Here is a 27,025-nt window from a genome sequence, read left to right as displayed (position 1 = left end):
GGAGAGTTCCTCCTTTTTCATTATTTGCATTTGTTGTTGCTGCTGGTCTTCGGCTGACCTGGAGAACGTAGGGCTCAGGCAATTAGGAACTGAAATGCCATTTTGTTGTAGTGACTTCACCGCCTGACAAAGATGGAGTGAAGACCAGTTGCTTTCTGGCGTTTTATTAATAGTGTTCATCGATGAAAAGACCTGTGCCGCTGGGTAACATTACAGGCTCTGTGTTAAATTACATCCTGTTTTAGAATAATTACATCACTAGACAGGACAAACTGGACCAGCTGTTCAGCGTTTGAAACATTTCTTGTTAATGGGGAAATCAAACAAGGGACAATATCTCTAACATCCTATTTCTAGTGACACCAATTGTTGAATTGCTGAAATGTGAATAACAGTCGAAATACGTCATTGTTGTTGACTATGGTTATTCATTTGTTGGATTTGCCTGGCACATTCAGTCAATGAATCTGATTTAATCCAGGATGAACCAGTACCCTAAATAAAGTTCACGTCTAGGTGACCCAGGCTCATGGCAGCCATCAACTGGCAGGTCTGCCAAACCAAACTGACTTTGTTTTGAGTCCACAGCTCATTTGGGCAATGCCAGCTTCAGTACAAAGAGCGAGAGAAGCAGATAATGCATAATCCACTTATCCGAGCCAAGCCTACACACCATTTATGGAAGTCCACGTCATGAGGATATTTAGGAACCCTAATTCATCTAATAAAGCATGTTTGGCGGCAGAATTAAATTTGTCTGAAAGCCCTTGGTACACGTGCTCTCACAAAAATCAATCACATTTCAAATGATTAAATAATGTATGATTTCATGAAATAACGTGACAAATCTGAGGTGCAGAGGCACGGTTACAAAAGAAAGAAATGAATTATCTCGGATGAGTCTGGAGTAATTATTTCTAGATGATCTATGAATAATGACATCATCCTGGTGTAACAAAACTACATACTGAAAATACAGCAAAAATGCTTCTTGACATAATTTAGTGTTAAACATTCAAATGTGGAGTGAGACTATGCAACTAATAAACAGCTGGTCTCTGAATGACTTTGCTAAGGTTTTGCTTGTATTGTGCTGATCCTTTGTTCATTAGGCAGTAAATCACATTGATCTGAGCAAAGAAATGCCAATTTAAAAGGATATACTTTAATTAAGAAACCAAAATAAAGAGTACAACCTAAAAACCTAAAGTACAGTACTATGCAATACATTTACAGTCTTTAATTATATTTATGAACCCATTATTAAATAGAACCCACAGTCAATCAGAAAATACAGTAAATAATAAAAACATAACCGTATCCCCAAAGTAAAGGTTGCGTAAAAACATTAACAAAAATAATATTTTACGTGCAATTCTTTATCTGCTGCCTCCTTTATTTGTATATACAGTAGCACTGCTGTGCTTAACACTGAATATTTTTGAAAATAATTAGGTTACACCGAATAGAATCAAAGGTCTAAAGATGGAAATGACCATACATTAAATGTTTCATCGGAGATGATTCCAATACCGATAACATTTATTGATATGAAAATAAGGACCATATGTGTGTTGGACATTGACATCCTAGGGAATATAAAAGAGCAGCATATATTTGTAGAATATTTGATAAATAAGTGTTACCCATGCATAGACTACAGTATGGCATCTCATCATCTCTCTGCATTCAGGAACCTCACCACAGCCTGGGTTCGGTAAACAGAGAGGACAACTCATCCAAAAAGTAGCAAACACAATATAGGACAAAATAACTAGGGATGTCTTATCATGTCCTGGATTATTAATAATGAAAAATGTCCACAAACATGCATATGATGAATATTTGGCCATATGTGTAATTAATGTAAAAACAAAAGAATTCCACATGATCACATCACACTTAAACTAAAGAAAGGCTTGACAGCAACCAGGATTTACTATTGCTATAAGTCTCTGAAACATTTCAGCATATTTGGTGACATACTACGAGGCTCCTAGAATACCACCAACGAGAAAGGCAAAACTGTGTTTTGGTAGTTTGTGTGTTGGGATCACAAACTTAAAGGGAGGAGTGTGTGAGACAAAAAGTGATTGTAAGCACAAGGCTGAGAGCACATTGAAGTTTGTGAACCTGGAGTCTCTTTTACACAGAGAGAAAGCGGAGGGAGGTTAAGTTGCAGATCTATACGTGTTAATGAGAGTCCGATGTTACAGGGGACATCCCAGAATCCTTGGCAGAGTCCGGGGCGTCAGCGGGCGTGGGGGAAGAGACTTTCTCATGGATGAAACTGTAGAGACTGATGTCAGGTCGAGTCGTGCGGCAATTCTTGCACACCGAACTGGAGTACTGGTTCAAAAGGTTGTACAGCCTCCCTGGGAGGGAAAAGGAGGGAGGTGAAGAGAGGTGAAGACAGAGAGACAGTGGGAGGGGATGGTGCAGGGGTCAAGAGAAGAAAGAAATATGGAGGAAAATTTGAGAGACATAGACAAAAAGGACAAACGGAGTCAAAGAATGAGCAAGAGAGACAGAAACTGTAACAGGAAAAAAAACGAAGAAAAATGCAAGCGTGTTTGAGCTCATTTATAAATCAAGTGCACGTACACATGCACACAAGCCGTGAGCTTTTTCTCTGTAGCTCCACTTTATGAAATGGATGGCTAGAGGGGAATTTCTCTGAAAGGCTTCAATAAATGTCAGCGGAAGAAAAATGAAAAGAGGGGGAGGGGAGAGGCTGGGGTCAGTTCAGGCAGTAATCCACTCTGCAGCAGAGGCTGAATGGATAGGCTGAGGAACGGAGACAGCCCATAAGGTGGAATAACTTAACATTGAGATGGACTGTATTCTGTTATTTATGCATGCTGTCCCTGTAATGACACCAGCAAGGACAACCTCCATGTGCTGTATGAGCCTCAAGAGCCCCACAATCCTTTACAACAGTGGTTGGTAACATCACCATTCCGGTTCATTATGCAATTTAGTGTTAAGAGATCAACAGAGGCAGGGCAGAGTGTCTAACTCCTGCAACAAATAATACTAAAAACATTTGGTTTTGTGTGCGAGTCTTACCAACGGTGACTTGTCTCTCGGTGAGGAAAGTGTGTATTTCATGAACATCTCTCATAAGCTGAGCATCTCCAAATGTGAAGTACGCCAAGTCTCTCCCGGCCTCTGCTGCAGCCATCAACTGAATCAGTGCTGAAAAAGTGAGAAGGAGAACGCTAAAGGGAAATCCAGGCATCAATAATATACCGTATTAGCATCATTAGTATCCTTCAGTTTCAGAACGAAATCATAAATGTGTAATTGACCGCTGAAAATAAGCTGAGGAAACAAAGTAATTGGTCAATAAGCTGGATAAGGTACGGCTTCTGGCAGAAAAGAACACGAGTGACAGGGGCAATTTATATCAGAAGAGTAAATAATCCACCACTGGTAGCATAGCCAAATCAACAGCACTCAATCTTTTAGCCTTGCAAATGAGGTCTTAAGACCTTTAAATATTTAACAGAATGGATAATGATTCCAGATTAAAACACACAAAGCAAACATAATTTGCTAAAGGTCTGTAATCTTTACAACATAACAGCTCAGTCTTATGTAACTACCACATCTCAAGTCAGCTCCGGGACTATAATGTAACATACAGTTATTGCCTTCTAAAAATACCAGCTATGCTAATTCCAGGGCTAATAAGAGGGGTCCCCGGCAAGCTAATATCATCCTCAGGGACTAGTCCAGTGGATCTATTGATAGCATGCTGCAGAGAAAATTAACAGCTTCAGTTCTAAATGAAACCGTACACAAACATACCCATGTTACTCCAAACGCATTTGCATTCATATTGCAGGACATTTATGTGGAAATGTGGGTTTTAGTACAGCACAGCCTCCATGGATGATAAGTATGAACAAATATACAGAAAATTGACAATTGACCAGAAACCCCAAAATGTGCGGTGTGGCGTACTGAAGGGGACAGTAAGGGGCCCCTGCTTGTGAAGAGTGATGTTGTGTAAGCCCACAGAGACCTGAATCAGCCTGGATTTATGGTGTCCCTTCCCTGTAATCAATTGCCCTTTTAATGGAAAATAATAAATGTGTGTCAGCTGATCAATAAAGGGAGGGAAGGAACGGATGAGTGACACCCTGGGAGAGCTACTAATTGACTAGAAGTGCTAGAGACAGACCGGCATCTGTGACTGTGCCGTCCAGTCCTTCAATGGCTGGGACAAGCAGTGCGGATGAATGGCTGATCCTGTCTGAGAAACTAATATTTACCTCATGCTTGAGAATCAAGAGTTTATATTTTAATATAAGCAATATTATGTATCTGCTAACCTACTGTATATTAGTAGTACCATTTCAGCTCTCATGTATGAAAAAAAAAGCGTTAATTCCTTCACACGTGTTACTATACACAGTCTTTTCCTATCTACCCGAATGCATGTTTGTAATTCAGCCAATGATACCTTTAAGCCGTGTGTCTCCACCAAAAGCTCCACAACCCCAGTTGCCGGTGGCTACTGCAGAGAGGTGCTTGCTGTTGGCTTTATTTCGGAAGAATCCGCAATATGCCTAGGATAAATGCACAGGGAGTAGGAGGAAGGGAAGGTGAGGAAGAAAACAAGGAGACACAAGAGAAACCTTTTCAATATTTTTTTTATCTCTTTGCACAATATAGATTTAGAATATATAGAAAATATATGATGTCTCTACAGCAGTTTTGTTTACATTTTTGTGGGTTTCATGCGAGCTAAACATCAAAAAGCAATCATGTTTAAGAGTAAGCCTCAGCTTGAACCATAAGCATATTTAAAAAAATGCAATAACGCCTTTAAAAAGTGCACACAGGTGCATCATTTTTTGTCTAACTCCTCAACAGAAAAAGCTGTAGTAAATGATAGTACCACTACTACAGATAGGTGTTATTAGTATCGGCCAGATAAGCTCGGTAGCCCTGAGCTAAATTCAGTGGTGTTACAGTTCACTAAGCCTTTAATTAATGTCTTTGCAGGTGATACCTGACAATATGTCAAAGTTTATCACCATGAGCTTTTAGTCAAAAACATCATAATGTCCAGCTTCATCCTATTTGTCACTTAAGTTGAGTTGACACTGTATTTTATAGCTTTCTTGAGTCCTTTCACAAAGACACATCTGTTTGAGGAATGTGTAATATTGTATGTAAGCCAACCATATTTTTTATATAGTTCTGTGCAAACGCAGACAAGGACATCTTTCTCTCACCTTGTTTAGTTCTCTGGTTATCTTTTCAGGGAGAAACTGCTCTAGGAAGTGCCTGAATTTGAGAGCATCAATGGCCACAATCTCCGTACAGCGTCGCTGCCAGTCGTCCCTGGAAATGAAAGAAAAGCAATGAGAAATGGGATTGACGATGACTTAGAAACATTTTCCTATCATTACTCAAACCTTTTCTGAAATAAAATATCAAAACAAAGCAATTCCAAAATATGAAATAGTACTATGTGAGTAAAATATACCTGGCAGTCTCGTCCTTGTGGCTGGTCTTCCATTTGTAACTCTCAGCATAGCCAGTGTATTTACTGTACTGTTCAGTGCCTGCAAAACAAGAAAGAAAGTCAAGAAAAAAAGGCATTACTCAGTATTCAGCAGCCAGAACACGCAGTTGGCCTAAATCGGTTTCTGCGCCTTATTTCTTAAAATCACATTTGTGCTTTTTATGCTCCCCTTGTGAGTACACAGTATCAGCTTGTATTGGATTGTCATAAATAAAGGCCAGTGACTTAATAAGTAATCCGCTTTGGGCTTTGAAATGAAAAGCTTTCAGCCATAATAGGAAGAATTGGTTAGAACAGAAGACGCTAACCTTGGCCATATTTGCAAAATGCTTGCAAAACATGAAACACCACTGAATCATTCATTACCAGACAGGGTAACACACCGCTGATGGAAGTTAGCCTTGTTGTGTGTGTACTGGTATGTGCTCGGGGGTTAGAGCTCGAAAGATTTCATCATTCGTCATTACAAATACAGCTGCACACAATTCTGAAAGTGATGCCTATTAAAGGCTCAATACATTATGCATAAGGTATGAGGAAGTTTCACTGCACTTCAGTGAAGAGCAAGTGATTAGCATAGCCTTTAGGTTCTACTGTATGTACTGGCAGAGTTATGTATGCTACTAGATGAAAATATCGAAAGTATTTTAAAAGCAATGCTGTCATTCTCTAAAAGTATCTCTTCGAAGAACAGTAATTAAACGCTGCTTTTACTTTCTCATAATTGACTTCATTTAATTTCAAGCATGTACCATCTGCCAGTACTTGAAGTCTAAGCAGGAATGATGATTTTTTTTTGCGCCTTTCTATGACAAAGTATGACTCAAGCTAATGGCCTGTACTGGAGCCAAAACATAACCAAAAATGACAGTGCAACCGGGCAAAAGAGTGAACAAAAACATTTATTTAAAACATCTTGCACCACTGAAAACCCATATCACTTTCTCCATCAACAGAGCTGCCCTTCTCATCCTTTACCTTGATACTATTTACCATGGCAACTGTCAATGAGAGCCTCCTGCAATACAGGCTTCCATCACTAGATTACATTGTGACCATCTACCTTCCGATCTGAAAACGCCTATGGACAAAAACTGATGTGACGCACAAGTTCCAAATGCTCTGGATGACCCATGTTAAGACACCTAAGAAATATGATTAACTCGACAGAAGAGAATAACTAAGGCAGAAGAAGAGAAACAGATATAAAGAGTCTAGAAACAGAGACCAGACTTAAAGAGGAAACACTGAATGCGTGCATGGAATAATCTGCAAGGTTTAAATGAATCTATGGCGTAACTGGCCTATTCCATTAGTGGAGCAATGACCTTAGTTGGGCAATAAATTCCTTTCTGTCCAAATGTAATAACGTTAAGTGGAGAGGAGGAGGAGGGAAAGAGGGCAGGAGGCAGAATGACGGGAGGCAGGGAGGGGGACGGTGGCTAACCACTGAAGGTGACTTGGAAGGGATGCGAGTTACAAAGAAGACAACATGGCGCCATACGAAAGATAGACAATGCTTGGAGGATACTGACAGGAGGGTACTGAACGAGACAGAAGTCGATTTTAACAGTGGCTAAATAGAACCGCTTGTGTGTGTGTGTGTGTGTGTGTGTGTGTTACCAGTGTGGGTCTGGGGTAATAACACCTTGGTGGCTCTTCCTTTTCTCTACTCTGCTGTTCCAACCAGCCTATGCGCAACAAGCAATGTACAGTTAGTAGTGGGTGCTGAGGGTGCCCATCAGACCATGCACACTCCTAGTCTCTTCATATGTTGTTTGTCCATGTGTCTCTCTTGCTAGGCACAAGTTCAAAGAACCAACAGAATCAATCAAGTGCAGACATTTGGAAGCACCATTTATATTTGAGTTTCTGCGGGCGCAGCTAAGTTATTATACATGCCCTTGTGTCAAACAGATGGATTTATCAAACTGGATAATGATGCCTCTTGTGTCATCAAAGGCAAATCTAAAGTAAACATCTGATTGTAATTCCCCAGTGAATTACAGGCACCAAAGCAGGACAAGTGGATGTTAAATATTTGTTAGGTCAAGCTAGATAAAGTGGCAATAAAATAAATACGATGTGGGCATAAATCAATTGACTCAACTGAGGCCATTTCGAAACATGGTGAGGGGGCAATGGGATAAAACTTCTCCATGCTTTAAAATGACACTACAAACAAAAATAATGAGGTAACATTTAAAACAACATGCATGTTTTGATTGAATTAAGCACAAGCCTTCATATTATGTCCTCCCCTATATTTATATATTTCAATTTTCTGGCAGTAATTGCACAGCCGTGATCTTAATCTGTGCTTGCCCTTACTTTGACCAGTGGTGGGCGAGGTACAGCTGTGAGACAGGGAAAAAGGTAGGCTGGCCAGAGGAGGAGGAAGGCGGGTGACAGGGCACAACACTTAGAGAGGTTGACCCAAGCAGAGTGAGTTGGAGGTTAAAAAATAGAGCAATTCTGCTGGAGAGAAATGAAGGATAACTGAGCAGTCCCAAGTGAATCAATGCAATGGATTTACCCTCGGACTGGATGGAAGGATAGGGGTAAAAAAAAAAAAGAATGGAGCCCAATAAACACACAGGGTTCAATGAACTAGAGACAATAACTCAGAGGCGAGTTTAGCCAATGTTATGTGTAACTAGAAAGACGTGATGTGTGTGTGGTTTCTATAAGAGAAAGAGGAAAGCCAAATAAAAATACAGCACCAAACACACCACATGGCATGAAGGAGCAATATATAAAGAATATTCCCTGTGTGGTAGCATCATATTTGTTCTGTATAGATTGTACTAGTATTTAATTCCTGCTTGTAATGGGGTTTTCACACCTGCCTCATTTATTTTGGTTGAATCGCACTAGAGTTTGTTTTTTTCCCCCGCGGTTCGTCTGGGCAGGTGTGAATGCAGCAATCGCACTCGGATGCGCAACAAAAGCGGACCAAACAAGTGTACCGAGACCTCCTTGAAGTGGTTTGTTTGTGGTGAGAATGTGATCGGACCTCGAACAGACCCAACTGCTGAAAGAACTGCACATTTTTTGGACTATAACAGCTGCTGTAGTCAGCTGTGCTGTGCTATGATGACCAGGGCTACAATCAACCCACGCAGTTGTCTCTTCATAGTAGGACTGCAGCATGTTTTCTGTTGGCTTTTCCTCCTCTCTTTGTTTACTTCCGGGAGTTAAGTTGGAATTTCCCCGCATGGTAAACCTGACTGATCGAAGAGCAGTAATACGAAGACAAAGAAGTTTATAAAGACACATCTGGCCAATGATGTGAATGTTGTCACGTAACTTGTGTTGCTGCATTTTGGTTGGTTTCACCAACTCATCAACTGATTCGGACATGCACAATGCGTAAGGGGACTAACCTGATCCCCATATACCATGACAAGAGCTAGATACCCGCTCTCTGGTCTTATCCACAAAATAAAAAAAATTCTGTAACTATTTATTATTATTAAGATGCTAATTGGCAGATAAAAGCAACAAAGAAATATACAATGGCAGCAATGGCACACAGTCTGTCTGCTCTACAATGGTTCCATTCCCTGCACAATGTAGGCTAATAAGCACCATGTCACAGAAAGTCTTAACTGGGTGGAAGCCTATAAATAACCTGACCTAATATCTAGTCTCTGTATGAGGACATTACTGCATGCGTAAAAAAATAATAATAATTTCAGCCACTGGTAGAAATTAGATGCAATAACATCCTTTTGCTCATTCATTGGCCTGAGCGTATTAACACAAGGCCAGGGTTGGAACATAGATTAACCAGCCTTCAGGCTCAGCTCCCTTTTCACCACAACAGTCTGGTACAGCACCTGAAACACTGCTGACTACTACATTTTTTATGCTCACATTTGACTATTCTGTAAATCTGAAGCAACAAATCTACATTTGTTGACAATACATTTCTGTTTAATCACATTTTCCACCAACAGATGAAGTGGAAAGAAGGAACCACAAGGGAGGAAGGAACAGACTGAGTCAATTGAAAGAAGCATATGTGAAACAAGTGTTTAACAGGCCTAGTCATTAGTGCCATACGAAGCAGAACCTGAAGGCTGATAATGCATGTGTGTGACTACGTACCTGTGACGATGAGGCATTCATTGTGTTCCAAAGCTTCAGTAAAGAGGCGAGAGACAATGAGTTCAGTGTTGATGAGGAACCTAATCTCTTCCTGGACCAGTCCATGTCCTGTTACTCCACCACCTACAAGCCTGTTTGCAAAGTCCACCTAATTAAAGGAATATAATGGGAAAATAAACAGAAGAGTTAACCAAAATGGCACAATCAATCCCAGAGTTAAATTCACAACAAAATAAATGGTTAATATATTGTCCTCCCCATTCAATGCAGTTGAGAAGAACTGTGTGGGTTAGCTACTGTTACTCCCATTATTTGAACAAATGACTCTATTAGTGTCTCCTTATTAACTGTCACCCACTGTGGTCATTTAACACAGATAAATGTCTAAGGGTCACTACACTGCTGGAAGCTTGTAAATAATCAAATCAAGAAATCGTAGCAAAACAACATACATTTTACAGAGATAGTTCCGATATCTATAAAATACAATTAATGGTGAGCAGAGAAGTAATGCAACATCTGCATGAATGTGTGCAGACTGCCTCTATTTTTAAAAATGGAATAAGTTTATTGGCATTACTTAGGGAGAGAGGAAACACTCCAACTGTCCTTTTTAAAAACAAGTGGGTACTTCACTCACCCTTAATATTTGTAATTCTTAAGTCTAGAAGTCTCTTTACTCTATAGATAGGCGGGAACTGATCCCTGATGAAGACCAAATATTTTACAATTACGTTGTTCTCAATAGAGCTAGAACAATAAATCAGCTAGGGCAATGTATTGGCTGATACAAGCTCATTGCAGATATATCGGTGTAAACAATAGTCAATAGTTCAATAATTTGCAGAACCAAAATGCTGAAATATATCTGAGGTAATTTATAAACATTGTTCCAAATAAAAAGTCGTTTATGTAAAAGTATCATTATCTGATTTTTAGAGTGCTGCAAACAGTTAAAAATGAATGTAAACGAAGTTCTCCCAAATGGAATTTTAGCCAAATCTTTTGATGTTATCCTGGAGCTTCCTGCTATGTAAGCCCACTCCTTGTTTTTGTGGCATGAATAAGAGGACAGTCCATTCAGTCACAATGCTGCTATTCAAACTGTCAGGGGTGAGGGTTCTGCTCACTGGCCCACAGCTACGTCAATCTGTGTGACAGAGAGCGTGTTTGTATGTGCATGTGTGTATGTTGTCTAACCAATCGCACAACTCACCTCCTCCACTGGTTCACCCCTCACCTCACCCTTCAATCTCACCTCCTGACAGAATGACAGCCCACTCTGCCCTATCAAAAGTCAACACACAGCCAGTGCCCAGCCTGCTGAGGTAGCCATCAATCCGCCTGCAGGACTCCTGGCCCAGTGGGTCGTCCCAGTGAGATGGCTCACCCTCGTCATCTTTTCCTCCATGCGCCTCCTCCTCCCTCATCCCCCACCCCAGGGTCTTCTCCTCCACCCTTGCTACTCTGAGTTACTCAAGTGTACATACATCAGCTGTCAGCTAGAGTAAAAAATGCACCAGCTATCCTGAAACACTGACGGGGAGTGGGGAGATGGTGTGAATCAATGCAGAAATAGAGCCAATAACCTTCCTAGATATGCACAAAAATGATACACCCGATTTTGACTTTCTGCAGGTGGTGGACAACCATTCAGACAAGCAGTTAAAAAGCTAAACAGAAGGAATGGGGATGGTCAGAGTCATGTTTGTTAGGTTTGACACACAATAACAAGTGCAAAACAGGCATGCTACAGTGCATCAAATCTGACACTCCAATCATTTTGTCCGAGTTTGTGGTTACAAAAAGGAATCCTTTTACAATGATTGGGAGGCACTGGCAGGAAAAAATACCTTTATTATGCCAGGCTGAATAACTTGTTCTACTTGGCATTAGATGCAAAACAGCGTTAGATGAAAAACAGTAAACAAATTCCTACCTGCAGCATCCCATATCCATCATCCTCAATCGTCCCCTCACAAGTGATGTGTAGGCGCTTCAGCTGAGTCTGGGAACTTGACAAAAAAAAGATAGCAAAACTTTAAGTTGTTCTTTTAAAAAGAGTAATTCATTGTATTAATACAATATAACAATTCCATTGTTGAAGAGGGGACTAGACACTTCAGCAAAGTGTGAATGTCCCAAAGAATTTCTAGAGGTTTGAAAGAAACAGCTTGTTTGGAAGTGAGGTCATTTAAAATGTTGAGGGGAACAGAAATTCAAATAAACTGATCTATTGCTTTAGAGTTGTTTGACTGAAATAAATTAGAGTTGTTTGAAATAAATAACTGAATACATATCACCTGAAACTTTTCAAGTCATTACATTCTTTGGAGCAACAGCGTCAACTTCTGTAATCTCCTCAGATAACTTCTGCACATCTAAATTTAGGAATTCTCTGACATACTTTTTGGCAGGTTTATTCAGGCTTTGTTAGGTTGGATGGGAAGCATTTGTGAATCAAGCCTAAGCTTTTGGTCGTGATTGTGATGGCATATAAACTGCCACCTCAACCTTAGGTCTTTCCACAAAATTAATCTGTATTTCGCACCATTCAGTCTCATGATCTCACCTGCTAAAAAAGCCACCAAGCAGCACAGTGCTGCCATCATTATGTTTCGTGGTAGGACTGGATGATGACTGAGCTGTGCACACGAGCAGCGGAGGAACTCTGATGTGTTGATGTTGTTTGAGTGGTCCTCCTTACTCTACTCAGATAACATCAACACAATTCAGATTTGTTCAATCAAGTTGTGGGAACATCTAAATTGTTTTTTACACAATTTAACCACATTTGAAGTGTCACTGTGTATGAAAATAATATTTATTGACCCAAAACGTAGCACAAATGTATATTTAATTTATCTTTATTATGGATTGTTGTGGGAAGATTATAACAACAAGTCAGCTAATTAAATCATTAAATTAATAATGTAGTAGAATAGAATATAGTAATACCTTTCCCAGTTTGGAGGATTGTTCAGCATTTGTCTTGTGAATGTAACAAGACCCTTGGGCTCTTGAAAAGAAAAAAAAAGAAAAAAAAAAGAAAAAGCATAACAAAAATGTTATTCAACTGAAAAACATAAGAGAGCATTGCAGAGAAACAACTGCTGCAACATCATGTTGGATGTTATTAATGCTTACTGGTCTGTGTAACTCTCCTGAAGTAACACAGCAGAGTTCTCAATTTCTCAATTTTTCTTGGTGAAGAACCATCAAATAACCTGAAAAAGAAAGCAAATGGGAATTTGAGTTCACAAGAGATTTTTGTAGGGTACTGACTTTGTCAAATAGTGCATGTGAGACTTTAGAGTCACTAAAAAAAAGAAAATAACTAGTTTCACTCAAAATATAGTTGTTTCTTTTTTATATGAAATAAAATGTGATGTGTTTTAGAAGATCAGAGACATGGATGTCATGGAGTCATTATCTATAGCTCACTGCACAACCATGCCACAGCATGTCTTGAGTGAGGTCAAGCTTTTGAACTGGCATGATGTCTCTCCCATCTACCTCTATTCTTCACACAATGGCACTGCCTGAGGCCATGTTTCTGTTCTTCAGTTTCCATAAAAACTAAGGTGGACAGAGGGAGGAGGGAGGGGAAAAGAGAGAGAGAGGGCATCGGGTGGATGGCTTAAAATCACCCCATACTGGTGCTCTCCCTCCATTAAAAGCAACCTAAGCTGATGAGTAATCCCAGTTCAGCATTCATCTTTGCTGCTTTCTGCCCAGACCAGTAAAGAAATAAAACCAGAGGGGGTAAATTACATGAAAAAGGTAATGTACTACAAGGCTTTCAGTAAGAAAAACAAACAAATTTATTAGGCAATTCCTGCATATCAAATGTGTTTTTGCCACTATTCACATTCCTTGCACGATGTTTTACTCATGCACTGGGAAGTCCCCCACCCCATTTCCCTTAGTAAGTGTCAATTTAGCATAATGTACCTTGGAGGTCAACCCACCTATGAGACAGTGTAAGTGAAACATAGGTGGGATGACGGGGAGATTTCCAGTATAGCCACAAATCATACCTTGCTGAGGAAGAGGGGCAACTAATTATGAAGGATTTAGTCACAAAATATATTGCAGCAATTTTTTTATTTTCAAGGATAGTCACATTCATTATTTGGTTCTTATGTACTGTAACCTTACCTACTACATAAAGTGCACCAGGAGACAAGATTTTTCAGTTTTACCATTACCAATAAGGCTATTTTCTTGCAAACGAGGTAGGCCATTTCATGGTCATTCAGCTCAGAAACAAAAGCAAGAGGATTTATTTCTTATTAATGAGCTTGCATTCTTGACTAAACTAGCTTCCTATGTCATTTTCTTCTCATACCGAGGAAAACACAAGCTAAGAGATAAGTCTGCCTTCTTTCCTCTCCTTCGAATCTATCCGTCACTTAACGGAGGACAAACCTTGACAGTTCTGCCAAAACAGCAATCAGCAGATTGCTTGCTGCTCTCCTTGTCCAAGACAGAGTGCTACTGTAGCTGATAAGCAAAGTGACGGACACTCCCTCAATTACAGCGGGAAAGGGAGGGCCAGTAATGATCCAGGGCCCATTTTAGACTGCACTGGTTGTCTTGTCTCATCTTTTCAGAAACATCAAGACTTTTTTCCCTCTCGCTCTTTCTTGTATTTCACTGCCAGCAGAAATGCTGATAGTAAAGGCAGGTCTGCAACCAAGTGCTGGCAAGGATCTGAAACAGCCAGCCCTCCAACTGGAATCAATGCTTACATTATTACAGAGGCCTCTTCACTTAGTCGGCCACTAACGTTTTGATGTAGAGGCAGATATCACGCATCCATACAAATGACTGATTATGAGAGCATGATTAAGGTTCAGATAAAAATGAGGGAGTTGAAGGGGGGAATATGTCTTGGTCTGCTGTATGGGAGCATTATGGATTTGGTGTTACCTGACAGTGACTGAAAAAAGTGGTGGATAGAGGAGTGACTGTGTGCAAGCACTGTGCAAGACGTGTGGCTTATGCTAGCAAAAAAACTTCCAAATATGAAGGCGCATTTATAAAGACATCAAACCAGTGTGTCCGTTGACCCGCCGAGCAGGAGAGAGTCGGGGAGGACAGAGCAACTCCTTTTCCCCGCAGCATTTACACAGCCTCCCTATGCAGATTCAGACACGGCAATCCAATCCATGACTAAAGCATTGGCCAGTTTATAGCGCAGTAGTGGAGGATTTGGGATTTCAGCATATGATTAAAGTAACATTAATTTCTAATAACACAGTGGCACTTTTCCCTTTGATAAAAAAATCCAGCCATATTCCTTTTACTGTATTGAAAACAGTATTTAAAACTATTTAATTTTTAATTTCCTTTAAAAAACTGGACATGTTATAGGCTAATGTTTTTTTGTTTTAAAGTCTAGTGCTGGTAGAGATTATGCTTCAATTTATGTGGATGGCCTTAGTCTAAATTGTGTCCATATTGCTATGAAAATAACAAAGCTGCATTTTTTGTTTGCACTAATTAGAAAACATATTATTTTAATAAAGCTTTGACAATAAAAAAGAGTTTATGTTCCTTATGTTCTTAGCCAGCATTTTGTTAAGGCAAACCATTAACTTTTTCGGCCAAATGAAAAAAAATGAAAAGCAAGTTGAAATTGGCAATGTGTACCAAAAACGTACCGAACTGAACCGTAAACTGTGACTCCAAAACCGTGATATGAACTGTGAATGTTCTGCAAAGAGTGTCAGCACTATCATAACAATGTATTGTCAAACCGAGGCAACATCACCAAAAGGGATTACACAAATCACTAATGAGACGGTGCCTCAAAGAAATACAGGGAAATTGAATTGAGGTGATATCTGGACAATGCCCAATGTGTACTGAGGTGCATACAGTCCATAACACTGTAATAGAGCTAGTAACAAAAATCTCATTATAACTCTGCTACCAACCCCACTACACCCATATACAACATCTCAAAATGTTAACCATTATCAGCTGCTTCAAATGCCTTGAGCACAAATAACAAAACAAAACAAATAACAATTAAGTCTTTCTCCAACAGAGAACAAGCTGGACCTCATTAACACAAACTACAGAAAACTGTGATAACAGTAAACCTGAGTGTAACACAGCCACATCTGCTGCTGCCGTCTTCACACGTTACAGCACCAGAGCAGAGGTTGTGTACTTCAGATACAATAATATAGGCCTGATTCCACACTGCATCACCTCCGTCCGTTGCATATAACGTTGACTCCTCAAGATCATGAGAAGCCAGAGACAGATAGACAGGTGTGCCCTTTAAAAAAAGTCTATCAAAACCATTTGTTTCAATTAGCCATCCCAGGCTTTCTTAACAGACCACTGGTTCTGAGTAGGTAGAAACAGAGAACACCAATTTGACACTCCTACTCTGAATCTCCTTCCCACATAAAAAGACATAACAGAAACACGGATCTCAATAAGGTTCCCTGCCCACAGTCCCATCCTCAAGGCTATAAGGTGACAGGGGCAGTTACAGCACACAATGTAATCTTACAACTATAAAAAAAAAAAAAAAAATAAATATGCTTTTTGACAAAATAACAAATGAGATACCAAAGCTGTAACTCTGTTACCAGCCAGATCCAGTTCACCTCGTTGTGACATTCTGCATGCAAGCTTAAAAAATAAACTTCAATGTTACTGTATGTAATCTTAATGGACACTAAATGAGTTGAAGCTGAGTAATATAATTCAGTTATTAAGGGTTTCCAAGGCTGTAGTGCCCCCATATGGAAATCAGTTTCTTCTGAATGGAATGGTCACTAAAGACAGAGCTACTCAATCAAAATTCTACCCATTTGTAATAGATGGTTGTACTTAATCATGAAAATATTACTAATCTTTGAATATATTTCATGCACTATTACTGGACAGAACAATACTGAGAACATTGTGAGACTGTTATTAAGCCAATAAAAACTGGGCAACACGGGATGTTCCGTAATCATTGAGGACCAGAAAATAGTATAATGATGCCAATGAGTCCAATCATGCTCCTGTCAGACAGCATCGTAAGCTTCTTCTTGAAGCATACAGACCAATGCAGCTAACTCAGGATCAATATCTGAGTCTGAGATCTACTCTTTCTCCTGATTAAAGTAATGGCTTACAAAGGGACTCAGCAAAAGCTCAAGGGGCAAACCTCATTTTGTGAATAAAATACTAATGACTGCGGCTCACTCAATTACTCTAGAGCTAATGATAATTGTTACGTGTGTCTCCAGTTTTTTGCAAGGGATGGTGTGCCTTTACCTGTAGAAGTTGATCTCAGGATAATTGCAGTACTCCGACTTGCGGGAGTTGCGTCGAGGGAAAGTGCAGAAGAAAGCGTTGGCCAGAAGACATGCTATTTGCTCCTGAGACAGAGTCAGGGAGTGGTTCATCCTTGACTTCAGTAGGGGAATTGGCTTGAATGAGAGAGGAAAAAAGTGACAAAGAGACCAAACCTAAGGGACTGGAGATCAGAATGGGAAACGTAGGGACAAAACGAGATGCGCAAGAAACACACAAGGTTGCGTGGGTGTAGTACTGTGGGTCTGATGGCTCATGGGGATAGATAATTAGTTTAGCAATCTAGCAAGCAGAGGAGACAAGGAGAGTTCCATTAGGTAAATGGGTGGTAGTAATTAAGGTCCTGGTTTTCTTGCTCTCCCCCAGGTTGGTTCAGTTAGACACACGGGGCCCATCTGTCTTCACTGATTAGTGCTAAAGAGCCTCCCAAGGCTGCCCAGTTAGCAAATCAATACCAGCTCTAATAACGCACACATAAACATTAGCCTTGACACTAATACTGCAAAATAAAGTGGAGAGTCAGAAAGCTTTATTATCCAACCGCTACAAATGATTCTGAGGTGAAATCTGTACCAGAAATTCCCTTCTTTAGTTAAACCTGAGCATCTTCAATGTCCTGCCCCTGTTTCTGTCTCCGGTAGCAACCAGAGGGATTTTCCTATCCTGCCCAGAGTGGGAGCTGAATTAAGTTTATTAAATTAAACTATGGACTATGGAATAGATAACTGAATTACAAAAGTACCAATGTTGGGATTTTTGCATTGCTATAATTGATGACGGATAACGAAAAAATAAAGACAAATGGGGATGACATTTTAAAGCTCAGATCAGCTCCACTTAATGCGAATAAAAGAGAGGGCCCCGTTTCTCAAAATATATTGCTCAGAGGAGGAAGGGCTAGTGTAGAAGTCCAAAGGAATTGACTGAATTTTAAATTTTACAAGAGTCATTTCCTCAAGTGCACAAGCATGACACATCAGATGGATGACTGGAAATGAGACGGGCCTCTCCTCTCACAGCCCTTTTTTTCTAATGAAGCAGTTCTTGATATGGACCAAAAGGGGCATTCATTATATAGCAGTCCTAACTCAAGAGCTGATCTTGTATAACATCCACCATCTAACCCATTGCCTCTTCTCTCTGCTGACTGCACGCACTCACATCCTTCCTCCAATATCCCTTAACACTGCAGATCTCTTTTTAAACCCACTGTATCACAAAAGCTCACCTTTCAATTCACACAAGTCCTGCAAGCCCCCTAAACATAAACTGTGCACATATTCAAAAATAGTAAACTGCACTTACCATTGTACAGAGGACAGGAGCACGGAGTGCGAGGTCAACCATAGCTGGCAGTACGATCTCAAACAGGTGTTGTAGTTCAGAATGCTCAAGATACTGGAGAGAGGAGAAAAAAAACAAAATACATGCAGAAGTACTGTTAAATGGTATATCTCTGTGGAGCTGACTGCCTAGTTAGGCAGGCAGTTACTCAGAGCCAGCAGTCAGAGTGACGGATTATAGCTGAAGTGACATATTGGTCTGTAACACCACTGATTTTTCCAACCGAAATGTTAAGTCGCAACCAAATAATTTTTGCCTCCGCCAAGTAGGTTATGTTTTCGGCTCGGTTTGTCTGTCAGTAAGATTTAAGAAAAACTACTAACACATTTCTTTCTTTTAGTGTTAGTTTCTGACGCATTTATATTAAAATTCCGTTACCCTTATTTTCTAGAAAACAGTTTGGTTCAGTGATACCTTATTTTGTACAATGATCAAAGTTTTTGAACATTCCTTTGAACAGTTCATCCCCACTTTACCTCAATTTCGATTTCAACTGAAAATGCAATGACATGTAAAAGCTCAACATGCAATTTCCAATCAATAATTTATTTTAGGGTTTAGTATTATTTTGTTAGGACAGAGATACATTATGGCCCTGCCAGCTACTTGATGAAAAGTGTAAATGGTCTAATAACTGTTTGACAGTGAGTCTGAGGTCATAACCCAATGCCAGTAACCAATATCTAAGGAAGGACGCTCAATTTTCAACAAGAAAGCTCAATGTCAGTTAAATGAAATAGAGAGTTTATTGTTTCAGGGTGAACTCCCACTCTTCAGATATCAATAATCCCAACACTTCAGCGGTGAAAGAAGAAATAGAAATGCTGCAGAGCTGCTCGCTACACAGAACCATTTTCAGAATAAACTACCATCAATCTGGGAGCGAGCCTGCCACGGCCGAGGCATCCATACTTCAGCCTATAGCTTACCTCAGCAGCATCCATCTGCAATTCCCTCTAAAATAAACACCCAGTTATTCCATCATATACTCAGATTTACAACGCAATCACTTATGAGTGTATTGGCTTCGAATGTCACTGTCATCAATCACTTGACTTAGGCCATCAAGGTAAGCAGGGGAGCTTGCGCTGATTAAATGGACCTTCTGGAGGAAATGCAAATGACCAATTGTGGAGAGAATGGCAGGGTGGCTTGATTTTCAACAGGAAGTCTTTGGTGAGTGATTTGGCTGGGGGCATTTATATGAGTGCAGAGCAGGTCTGACTAAATGCTGTCAGAAGTAATGAGCTGGCAGACATCATAAAGCGCTCCTGTGGGACTAATAGATGGTAGTTGGTTATGCGGTAGGATGAGGGTAGAAATATGATCCGCGAGCCTTTCCACAGCTACAGCCGCCGGCCACCACGGTAACACACAGGTTAGGCTGCACACACAAACTATACCTTTCACATCAATACATATGATATACTGCGTTCTAGCAGGACAGTCCAGATTTACTGCTGCATAGGCTAATGATCGATTACACTCTGATCTTCCACCCATTCTGGTCTTTACAAGTTTTTTCATTTCCTGGCAGCTAAACATACCCAAGTCTCAATTTCACATATTTATTTAGAGGTCTAAGAATGTTTTATAGAAACAGAGATAGAAATAAAAACAAGTGACCAAGCACAAAAGTGAGAGGGATGGAGTGTGCTGCTGTCTTGCTGCTAAATGTTCATGCACTATTGGGATATCAGCTGTACTTACTCCTGGACTGCTTTCTTGCTCAGCCCTCAGACATTCATCAGAAAGTGACACAGTGACAGTTTCATTTGGCAGGGGAAAAACACTAAGACAACTTACAGACAAGCCCTAATTTGGATAACTCTTTTTCCCCCCCTATTGCTATTACATGTTGAGCGGAGTGTCAATCACTGGCCCAGGGGCAATGTACCTCGTGACAATTACCCCAGTGCTGCACAAATGTTCCTCCAGATTTAATTAGGTGGTCCTGGCTGAGGAGTGCAACAGTTAGGATTCAAACACACACAGAAACTGGAGCGAAAGAGGAGTAACATTAAAAAAAGGCATAAGCAGAGAAGCAGTAAAAATAATTCTGTCAATTACTCATCAATTGGGTTGCCCAAACAGCAAAACAATTCAGTCTGTGATTCTTCTGTGTGAAGAATCATGTATGCATCTCTGCTGTAGAATGGCAGCTGTTAATCATTCCTGTTCAATTTGTTGGCAGGATGCTTTGAATGATCCCTAATCCTGCATCCACTAACTGAAAGAAATGTAACTGATAGAAAGCAGTCACAACCAGTATCTATTTTGTATAATGTACATGTGCATCTATGCACTTTCCTGTATAACTTTTTACAATTACTGCGCATCACTTAATTTGGAGTTCTATTAACTTTTAATAATCAAACCTCGACTACATGCTTCAGCATGAAAAAAATACTTGGAAATACCACGCGTAGGGCAGTTAGATGGAGCTGCTGACACAACAGACTCCTGGAAGGGCGAGTTTCTTGCTGGCATTACTGAGCATCCTTGCAGATTTAATGGGACCTTTTAATTAAATTGGATTAAGCTATAAAAAGGCTCTGGTGGCTATTGATCTACCAAGCTCTCTGCTTTACATTGAGAAATTATTTCAGGGAGGAGAAAAAAAAAGACCATTTTGGAATGGTCTGAATTTAGCTGAGTAATCAGTGATGAGAAAGGACGGACATCAAGTTCTGATATCAATCTGACTGGACCGTAGCAAGCATGAAATGTTCCCACTTAGTTGTAAGAGCTCCATTCAAATAATGACCTTGTTCCTAATGGCTTTAACAAAGATATTGAGTTTGACAATAAACTACATGCTTTACTAAATGTAGGTAACCAAATTAGGCTTCTAGCTGAAATTGGTTTGCTATCTACTCAAAGATTCTGTCTTCTTTTTGGCCACTTTGGGTGGTAATGTGCTGTGTACTCACATCGAAGTAAATACACTGCCAGTAGACAGGCAGTACTACTGTGTCTACAGGATTTTGGGAAGGAATTTCTGCAAAAGGACTGATGCTTTACTTGAAAATGGTAATTTCTAAAACAGTTTGAAAAAGTAATTTCATAACAATAAAAGACAGGTAAATATACATCCCACATGGGAAGAAGTTTCTTTGACAACAGGTATGTAATTACAGTCCCTAACTGTCTAAGCAGAGGAAAATAAGTGTTTAAAGAAAGGAGATAGACAGAAAAAAAGAAAGACATCCCCATGGTTCACCCGCAACAGCTGCCGCCACCATGCTCTGTGCTCATCTGTCCTAAATGTATGAAGCATATTAGCTCCTGTGAGACTCCCAGGTACTGGCAGGGGACAACGCACACTGATGGGCTTGCAGCCAAACAGAGGAGAGCAGGCTCCCTTTGCGATAACAACTCTAGTTTAGTATCAGCTTTAGCTTAATTCTTCATTAAGGTAATTTTAAAGACATAATTAATCATGGTGAGTTAAACAAACACTGCCAGCAAAGTTCACAGGGGCTGACTGTCAAACTGTGATACGCACAACGGGTTTCATTTCACTGATAAGGTGTGTATTTATATGTAAATTCTATTACAACAATTACAAATCTGAAAGCCTGTTATATAGCAAATTAAGAAATTAGAATACAAAATAAAGTAGCGTTTCTTTAAATTAGGTTTCCCACCCAAGGTATACAGCAAAGATGCATGCCTAAGACATGTTTTGACAGTATGAGCAGCAGGCTTGAGGAAAGTAGAGCTGGGCAATATATCAATATTATATCGATATCATGATATGAGACTAGATATCGTCTTAGATTTTGGATATCGTAATTTTGGATATATGGCATAAGTGTTGTCTTTTCCTGGTTTTAAAGGCTGAATTACAGTAAAATGATGTCATTTTCTGAACGTATCAGACTGTTGTAACTGTTCTATTTTTTGCCTTTACCCACTTAGACATTGTATCCAGATTACTGGATTATTAAATCGAAAATCTCATTGTGTAAATATTTTGTGAAAGCACCAATAGTCAACACTACAATATCATTGCGGTATCGATAGAGATATTTGGTCAAAAATATCGTGATATTTGATTTTCTCCATATCGCCCAGCCCTAGAGGGAAGCTGTTTTAATCTTCCTGCTTTATGTTTGGTACAAGATCAGCCTACAAAATGCGGACAGCTTACCTCTGTGCAAAGAAGGTTTAGGGCAGTGAAGTCCCATTTCTTTGCATGGGCTATGTTGTATCTCAATATAGCATCCTGTAGAAGAGAATACAGAGTTATTTATACATAGAAGACCATTTTTAAATATATAAACTGTATGGCAGCAGATTAACAGCAGGTTTAATGCACAAACATATTCAGGATCTTAAATTACAAAGCTTATTTTAATGTGTGATACAACAGGTTATGTTTGTTGCAAACTCTGCCACCCTGTGGTTGTTCATGGAATAAGTTTTGTATATTTGTAACTCCTGTGACAGTTTAACTGGAATAATACCTTAGAAATTCTCCAGTATAAAAAGGCATTCTGTCCATAAACCAACGTTTTATTTTTAAATAGTACCTTGTCCTCACCGTTTTTACTTTCCATCCACACCAACCTCAGCTGTCCATTTTTGAACAACCAAAAACAAGGTTTTCAAAAATGCTTGCAGGGTGGAGAACTCTGAAAACAAGATTCTCACATGTCGCCAAAATGATGACTGCTTAGACAGGTTCAATACTGTGTTGGAGTAACGTTAAAAAGCCAACTTTATGTCTCCCATTTCTCTCTCTGCAGTCACTTATTACAAAACTTAACTGTGTGTCCAGCTCTACAGAAACACAACGTGGAGACTAGGAGGTGTCAAAACAGAGATTTGAACTGCTGAGACCAAGCAGAGTAAACTGGGTCCCCTCCCACTCCTTATGGATTATAATGCATAATGTTGTTGCTCGCTAACATAAAGACAATGGAGAAAAAGACAATCAGCACTTCTCCTAACTTTTGGTGTTTCAGTACGGACTTGTGGAAGTCACTTCACATTTAAAAAGGTGTTTATCCTGTCTTAGTAATGACACATATTATGTTCAGCAGAGTCCAGCCCAGCACTGTTGTCTTACCCTCACATCCAGAGAACTTTTGAACCCTCCCTGCAAGGCAGTGCGGATCAGCTCCCACCGACTTTGGACACCACCTCCATCCTACATGACACAACAAATGACAAATTGCTTTTATTAAAACGTTCCTACAGTAACGAACCATGTTGTGGTACATGGTTTGTTTTGAAAAGCATGCAAAGCTGTGATGCACTAGTATACTATACCTCAGTCTCCAGAGGAAACAGATTCTTCTCAGAGCAGGGCATCTTCACAAACACATCCTCCCACGCATCTTTGAACTTGCCGGGGTATGGAACAGGGACCTCTCCCTCTCTGAGGAGATCTGTCTGTAACAGAAACAAAATGGCAGGGAAAACAAAATGACTTTACAGGTAACAGTTGTGTGTAGAGAAGTGATGATTGAGAGACCTGCTTTCTATCTTGGCTGATCAAAAAAATGCAATAGTTGGCTTTTAAAAACTTCTGAGACTAAGAACATGGCATGGTAGATGTTATGAAATTAAGAAGTCAGTCACTTTAGCTCCGTTCATTACTTCTAAACAAAATGTATTAAGAGATTGCTATATAGATCTTAAAAATGAATACATAGATACTTGGGAATACAAGCTTGACACTTGTTTTACCAAAAGTCATATGTTGCTTTGCTGGCTGACTCAACAACTGAAAATCAGCTGCCCTGATTTAAATGAGATGTGCTTTTTCTTAAACAGTAATTAAAAGTCAAGCATTCTTGTGATTGAGGGGGTGATGGGGAGAATCTAGCTTGGATGGCAGTGGTTAGTTGATGTTCAGCACAAGTAGTAGCTATACAGCAGCACCCACAGTGTTCCTGTGGGAGTTGTAGTGGAGCACACAGTATGATAGGAGCTTTACTGACAAGAGGCCCTGAGGGGATCATGGAGGATGGTTTCCCATGTTTCCCTATCTTGTTCTCCCAGTACAGATCCACCACACAATGCCCAGTCACATCTGTATGCACATTTTTATGACTTTAGCATTCTTTACAACATACCACATACAAAGATCACACATAGTACAAGTGGCTGTTTACTCACCCGGACTGTGACAGTGTGGTGAGGTGCTGCTTTCAGGTGAGACAGAGGGGGGGCACACTGGGGCATTCTGTTCAGCTCATCTATGGGTGTCCCCAGCCATCCTCTGTCCATGTTATGAAATGTGAATGAAACTCTGTAAAGCAACAAAAACAGAACAGGGCAGTATGCTACACAATTACTTAAGGACATTGTCAGCATAGTGGAGCTAGGACACGACAGGAATTTCATTAATCGGCAAAGACAAAAAGTGGAACAAAGAAAAGTTCACAAGTACCTTTCGAAAAGAGCACCTGACTGGCTTCCAATTAAGTCCTGGCTCATATCAGATGAACCACTGTACTCAGCTATCTCAGCATCCTCAGTTCCCATGGCAACCAGATGGACTTTTTCTTTGGCCAAACATCCAGAATCAGAGTCTTTGACAAACTGCTGTGATTCCTTTGCAAAGCCAGAGTCCTCTGCACAAGCACTGCCACCTAAATCCTTGTCTGAGCTGGTCACGAACATGGTTTTACAGATGGGGCTGTCCGGACTCAGCATCTCCACATCACTGGGTGTACTGACACCCTTCTTGGGACTATTACTAAGACAGAGAGTGAGTTTTGGATTTGGAGCGTGTGCAGCAACACCGGTTGTTTTAACAGGGTGAGGACCAGGTGAAGTGGACCTCTTAGATTTCTGTCCATTAGAACAGGATGTTGGGGCTGTGTTACTTCTGCTGCCTGTAAAAACAGATTCATCCAGCCCACCTGCAGAACCACAGTCCATCGAAGTCTGAGATGCTACGTCATCTTGCATGTTCTCCGTTAGTGCACAGTCTTTAAAAGTGTCACTCTTTTGTGGTTCACAAACAGTTCCATCTGTTAACTTTGTTGTTGGAACATCATTCTTTACATCCTCTGGCTTGATTTCATCAGCCATACTGCAGCAGGACAGAAGGAGAACAAACTGAGAGAAGGCCTTGTTAGTAGGCTGAATCTAGGCCTGTCGCGATAGTCAATAAATCAATTAATCGCACGATAAAAAAAATGAGCTCGATAATTTTTCCGGCCGCGATAATTTCCATTTGCATGCTTGTTTGTTTTCCTTGTCTCTCTCTCTCTCTCTCTCTCTCTACCAAAGAGACTGGATGACCATTCTCGGTTCCTTAGCGTAATGAGGAGTGAACCCTCTTGTCTTAGAGATTAGAAACTTAAAAGGTCCAAGCATGTGGCCAGCCTTAAACAAATGCTTCATAACCCAAAATCCTAATGCTAACTTGACTGATTTACCTTTTTTGAGAATCCACCCCTTCATCCATCTTCGACTGGTCAGACAAGATGAATCAACAATAGCTGCTTGACAAAGAAATCATTCACATGTTGAGAAGCTGCGACAATGATCATTTTATACATGCCTAAAAAGTAATGACATATCTATATACTGCCCGTTTTCAGGTGACACTGGACTTTACATAGAGCACAATACAAAGCAGTGTTTATGTCTGGTCTTAGACGGAAACTACACTCAGACCTTTGGTAAATTTCACTCAGGTCATGAGGCTGGGCAAAGACTTTCGATTCAGCCTCCTGCGTAAGGCATCAGTTTCTGACAGTTATTTGTAAAAACAAACAAGAAACGCTGCTGCTGGCAGGTTCCACACAGCTACAATTAGCTAGCTAGCTAGCTAGCTAACTAACCCCAACGAACCACTTCTAACATTAACGTTACCCTCACTGTAAAAAAAATATTAGTAGTACAATGTTTCTTTCCAAAATAATATGGTTAGTAGCTTACTACCTTGATGCGAACACATCTTGCAAGACAAAAAAAACAAAAAAACAAGTCATCTCTAGCTAGCTTTGATTGGCTAAAGATCTAACGTTTTGTAGATAGCGCTAGCTAACGTAACATGATCAAGCCAAGCTAACGTTAGCAGTGCTGTGTCCATGAAAACGAAAAGATACAACTTACAAGCATGCCCTTCTTTGTGTAAGACTTCTGAGTTAGATGCATTACATTATTATTTATTTATTTTCATATACAACTATTTCTCCCCTGAACATATCACTCATGATATCGTCCGGTTTACTTTCACTTCGTTGTTGCCTTTTGCAGGCAGCTGCTGCTGCACCTTGACGGCAGGAAAATCTGGACCAATCCAGACATGTTTCTTGGGAAAGGAGGCGTGATCATGAGTCGGTATCCTAGCAACTTGGTCTAAAAGAAGTTTACTGTCGTGCAAAAGTTTAGGAGGCAAGTAGAGAAAAGTGACAAAGTAGCAACAATGTCGAGTAAAGTAATTTACTTCATATATCAGCAGTGAAAAAAATCCTTACAAACGTATGTAATAGTTTCCACACTTTAACAAGACACTTTATTTTATGTTATACTTGGTTTTAGCCTTAGTTTTTTTTTAATAACTTAAATTACCATTCGGTTTTCTCTTTATTGCAGTAATGTTACTGACATTAAGTTTTATTTATTTATTTTTTTTATTAAGTGAATTTTACAAAATAGTATAAGTCTAAATAGATCTAGGTAACCACCATGTTGATGCACATGTTAACGTAAAATGGACAG

General features: G+C 39.9%; 1 protein-coding gene across 2 annotated transcripts; it reads right to left on the bottom strand.

Moving 5' to 3' along the window:
- Positions 1–1,143: 1,143 nt before the first annotated feature.
- On the bottom strand, positions 1,144–26,599 carry parga (poly (ADP-ribose) glycohydrolase a). Of its 2 annotated transcripts, none has more exons than XM_078272484.1 (18): positions 26,417–26,599; positions 25,735–25,800; positions 24,738–25,385; positions 24,464–24,596; positions 23,612–23,734; positions 23,409–23,489; positions 22,488–22,562; positions 18,293–18,385; positions 16,949–17,103; positions 12,803–12,882; positions 12,614–12,674; positions 11,595–11,670; positions 9,656–9,803; positions 5,504–5,582; positions 5,250–5,358; positions 4,472–4,577; positions 3,070–3,198; positions 1,144–2,375 (listed from the first exon to the last, which is right to left on the bottom strand). In XM_078272484.1, the coding sequence occupies exons 2-18, from the start codon at positions 25,761–25,763 to the stop codon at positions 2,194–2,196; spliced, it is 2,307 nt and encodes a 768-aa protein (XP_078128610.1). In that variant the 5' UTR covers positions 25,764–25,800; positions 26,417–26,599; the 3' UTR covers positions 1,144–2,193. The 2 variants fall into 2 exon arrangements, with proteins under 2 accessions (XP_078128610.1, XP_078128609.1); XM_078272483.1 differs by having other exon boundaries at positions 25,735–25,797.
- Positions 26,600–27,025: the final 426 nt, after the last annotated feature.

This window comes from Sander vitreus, chromosome 17, assembly GCF_031162955.1.
Source record: "Sander vitreus isolate 19-12246 chromosome 17, sanVit1, whole genome shotgun sequence".
Classification (NCBI taxonomy): Eukaryota; Metazoa; Chordata; class Actinopteri; order Perciformes; family Percidae; genus Sander; species Sander vitreus.
This window is presented reverse-complemented; position numbering and strand designations above follow the sequence as displayed.